At 32.8% G+C, this 2981-nt stretch overlaps 1 protein-coding gene across 1 annotated transcript in view; it reads left to right on the forward strand.

Moving 5' to 3' along the window:
• LOC105159970 (beta-1,3-galactosyltransferase GALT1) overlaps window positions 953-2981 on the forward strand; it is a gene marked incomplete in the record, with an annotated part of 5781 nt that continues 3752 nt past the window's right edge. Inside the window, 2 exon segments of the mRNA XM_011077207.2 lie at window positions 953-1365; window positions 2470-2981. Coding sequence (XP_011075509.1) covers window positions 2565-2981 — 417 coding nt within the window.

Here is a 2981-nt window from a genome sequence, read left to right on the forward strand (position 1 = left end):
CATTCCATATATAGTAAAATCTCTATAAATTAATAATCTAGGGACCATGAATTTTTATTAATTTATAAAAATATTAATTTATTCATAAATTAATATTTTATTAATTAAAAGAGAGACTTTTTAAATTTAACAAATTTAGTACGTATGTATTGAAAATAAATGAATTCATATATGTTTCATTGATTATATTCATGCATCAATCAATTCTTTGTAACTAATTAAATATATTCATGTTGTATACAATTAACTATTATATTCATAGATGCATGTATCAATTAATTGAAATTACTTAAATATACATGTTTACATTAATTCGTTGCACTTAAATAACTATTATAGTCAATTAAATATATTCATGCATGATGATGAAACGTATACTATATAAATCTCAACATGAAAATAAAATAATTCATGACACCTAACCATGTTTTTTCTTCTTAAAGGCATCGCAAAATCATCCATGAATGATCAATTGCGTAAAGTACCATAAACTTCATATTTTAGTAAAGTACCATAATATTTATAATTGTCATATTTATAAATTATTAATTTAGTGTTTTAATGGGACCTAATATTTATAAAAAAAATTTCTGAAAAATTATTATCTTATTATCTTATCTAATTTGATGATTTTTTACAAAGGTCCAAATCGGGACCGGAAGATTTTATTATTTTAGAAAGTTTATTAATTTATAAAGGTTTTATGTTACGTCATTTAACTTTGATTATTTGTGTGAGATCAATATATAATTGAGGTGTATGTGTCATAATAATAAAAAAAAGTGATATATAATTTGACCATTATAATATCTAAAATTAAAAGCTGTAGAGAGATGAGTTTTGGTAAAACAAATCTAGAAGTCGTGCATTAAGTAAAGGATGAAAATTCAAAATTGGACGGAGACAACAAACACAACTTTGAAACCAAACACGACACATGACATGACCCGAAAAGTCACACGCTTTCATTTTTTCCCATTCATTCCCTCTCTCTCTCTCTGTCTCTCTCTCTTAGTAGAGTACTAGTAATCTTTCATTGGATTATAAACAAAACAGAGGAGAGAGGAGAGCAGTTTCTAGTAGGCACCTACTGCTGCTGCTGCTGCTACTGTTGTTGTCGCTGGTTAAACATTTGCAGTAATTGGTTTTGGTTTTTAATATTTGAATTGAAAGCGGTAATGAAAAAGCTTAATGACCACCTGGAATTGAATTAATTAACCAACTCAGATATCTGGGGAACCACCAAACAGTAGGTGTTTGGGTTTGGCGTAGACTTGAAGTTGAGGTTTTGAAGCCCGAACGACACGGTTCAAAAATCAGCGTCTTCGCTTTCTAAATCACGGCTTTGGATTGTGGTACAACGAGGTATGCTGCCTTGTTTTTTACGTTTTTTTTTTTTTTTTGGTGTTTGCATTGATGCTGGCTGCCGTTACTTGTGATTTGTTTGGATGGTGAGGTTTTTTAGTGATTGGTTGTGGTTTAGTGGAATGCATTCCGATCTGTGGAGTTGTTGTTATTTGTGCGAGTGTGGAGTGTCTGCCAGCGGTGTGGGTGTGGATGTTGCTGGAGTAAGTGGTGGTGGTGGTCTGAGGAAGTAATGAAGTGCTTGAGGTGCGAGTTTTGAGTTGATTTGTGGTTAGTGAGTTGGAAATGCTGAATTATGTGGTGTTCTTTTGGGTGTGATTGAGTGAGATGGTGTTTTCGTATCGTTTTAGTTATTTATTTTTTAATTAAGGAGGGGTTATGTGCTTCGAATATTTTGATTATTTGAGCTAATTTTACGTGAGTTTTTGAAGTTTTTAGTCGTTTTTTTATGGTGTTTTTTTGGTGGATTTAGCGCTTATGATCAGTTGAGTTTTGAGACTGAGATCTGCAGTTGGATTCTGGAGAATTGCAGTTGTAGACCGCATGAGTTCTTAAGAGAAATCTCGTCACTTGTTCCTAAACCAACTCATGCTTCATCTTGTGATCTATATGCAAGTTGGCATTTTTTGTTGGTCTATTTTAGTAACTATTAATTAGAGTAGGCTTCTTGATCAGTAATTCTAGAAATACACTGCGTAAAATTTCATTTTGACTTTTTACTTTTAGTGTCTCTGAGCTTGTATTCTGTTATATAGTAGAAAGGCTCGAAGGTCTTGAATCTGCTGCTCATGACATTGTCAAAATCTCAACTCTTTCCTTTTTGTTGTGTCTTTGAAACTCTAGAGATAAGTAATGAAGTGTACAGACCTTCTAAAATGGGTCGATAACCATATGAAAGAAATAGAGGGTATGATTTTTCTTGTTGCTTTCCCCTTTTGAGATTTCAATAGAGTTTGTATAATTTATGGGTTTGACTAGGTAATTCTTTTCCTCTTGTTTTGATATTCTTATGCTCATAGTATTGATCTCATTCAATTCTGAACTTCACATTTAGACCTCACTCTTAATGTTAATGTTTACTTCTTTTATTGTTTTCTATTGCAGATACCGTTTTCTATTTATTTCCTCTTGTTCTTTAGGGTTCAACTATCATGAAATCAAGGTCTATATGAGTGGTCACGTCCCGTAAATGAGCGGAAATGAAGAAATGGTATGGTGGTGTTTTGACCACATCTTTCTTGATGTTACTTGTTCTTGGATATTATATAATTAAAAATCCCATCAACGAGAACTACTTCACGAGTCCTCTGAACTTCAATGGGACAAATCCTCTGGAGTGGATAAACGCGGGTGCTCCACCTGCACTTTCCAATCCACAAATTACACATCAAGTGGTTTCTGCTGAAGCTATTGTAGCTGAGTTCTTTACTCAAAGGAACTTGTCAAAAGAAGAACAAAGTTCTTTGCAGACATGGAACCGTTTGAAACACTTGGTTACACATGCTCAGGGATTACCTAATGCTGTTGAAGCCATTAAGGAAGCTGGTGCTGCATGGAAAAATCTGATTACCTCTATTGAAGAAGAAAAACTTCAAAGTAATGGAAGTTTACCAAAG

Source organism: Sesamum indicum, linkage group LG4, assembly GCF_000512975.1.
Source record: "Sesamum indicum cultivar Zhongzhi No. 13 linkage group LG4, S_indicum_v1.0, whole genome shotgun sequence".
Lineage (NCBI taxonomy): Eukaryota > Viridiplantae > Streptophyta > Magnoliopsida > Lamiales > Pedaliaceae > Sesamum > Sesamum indicum.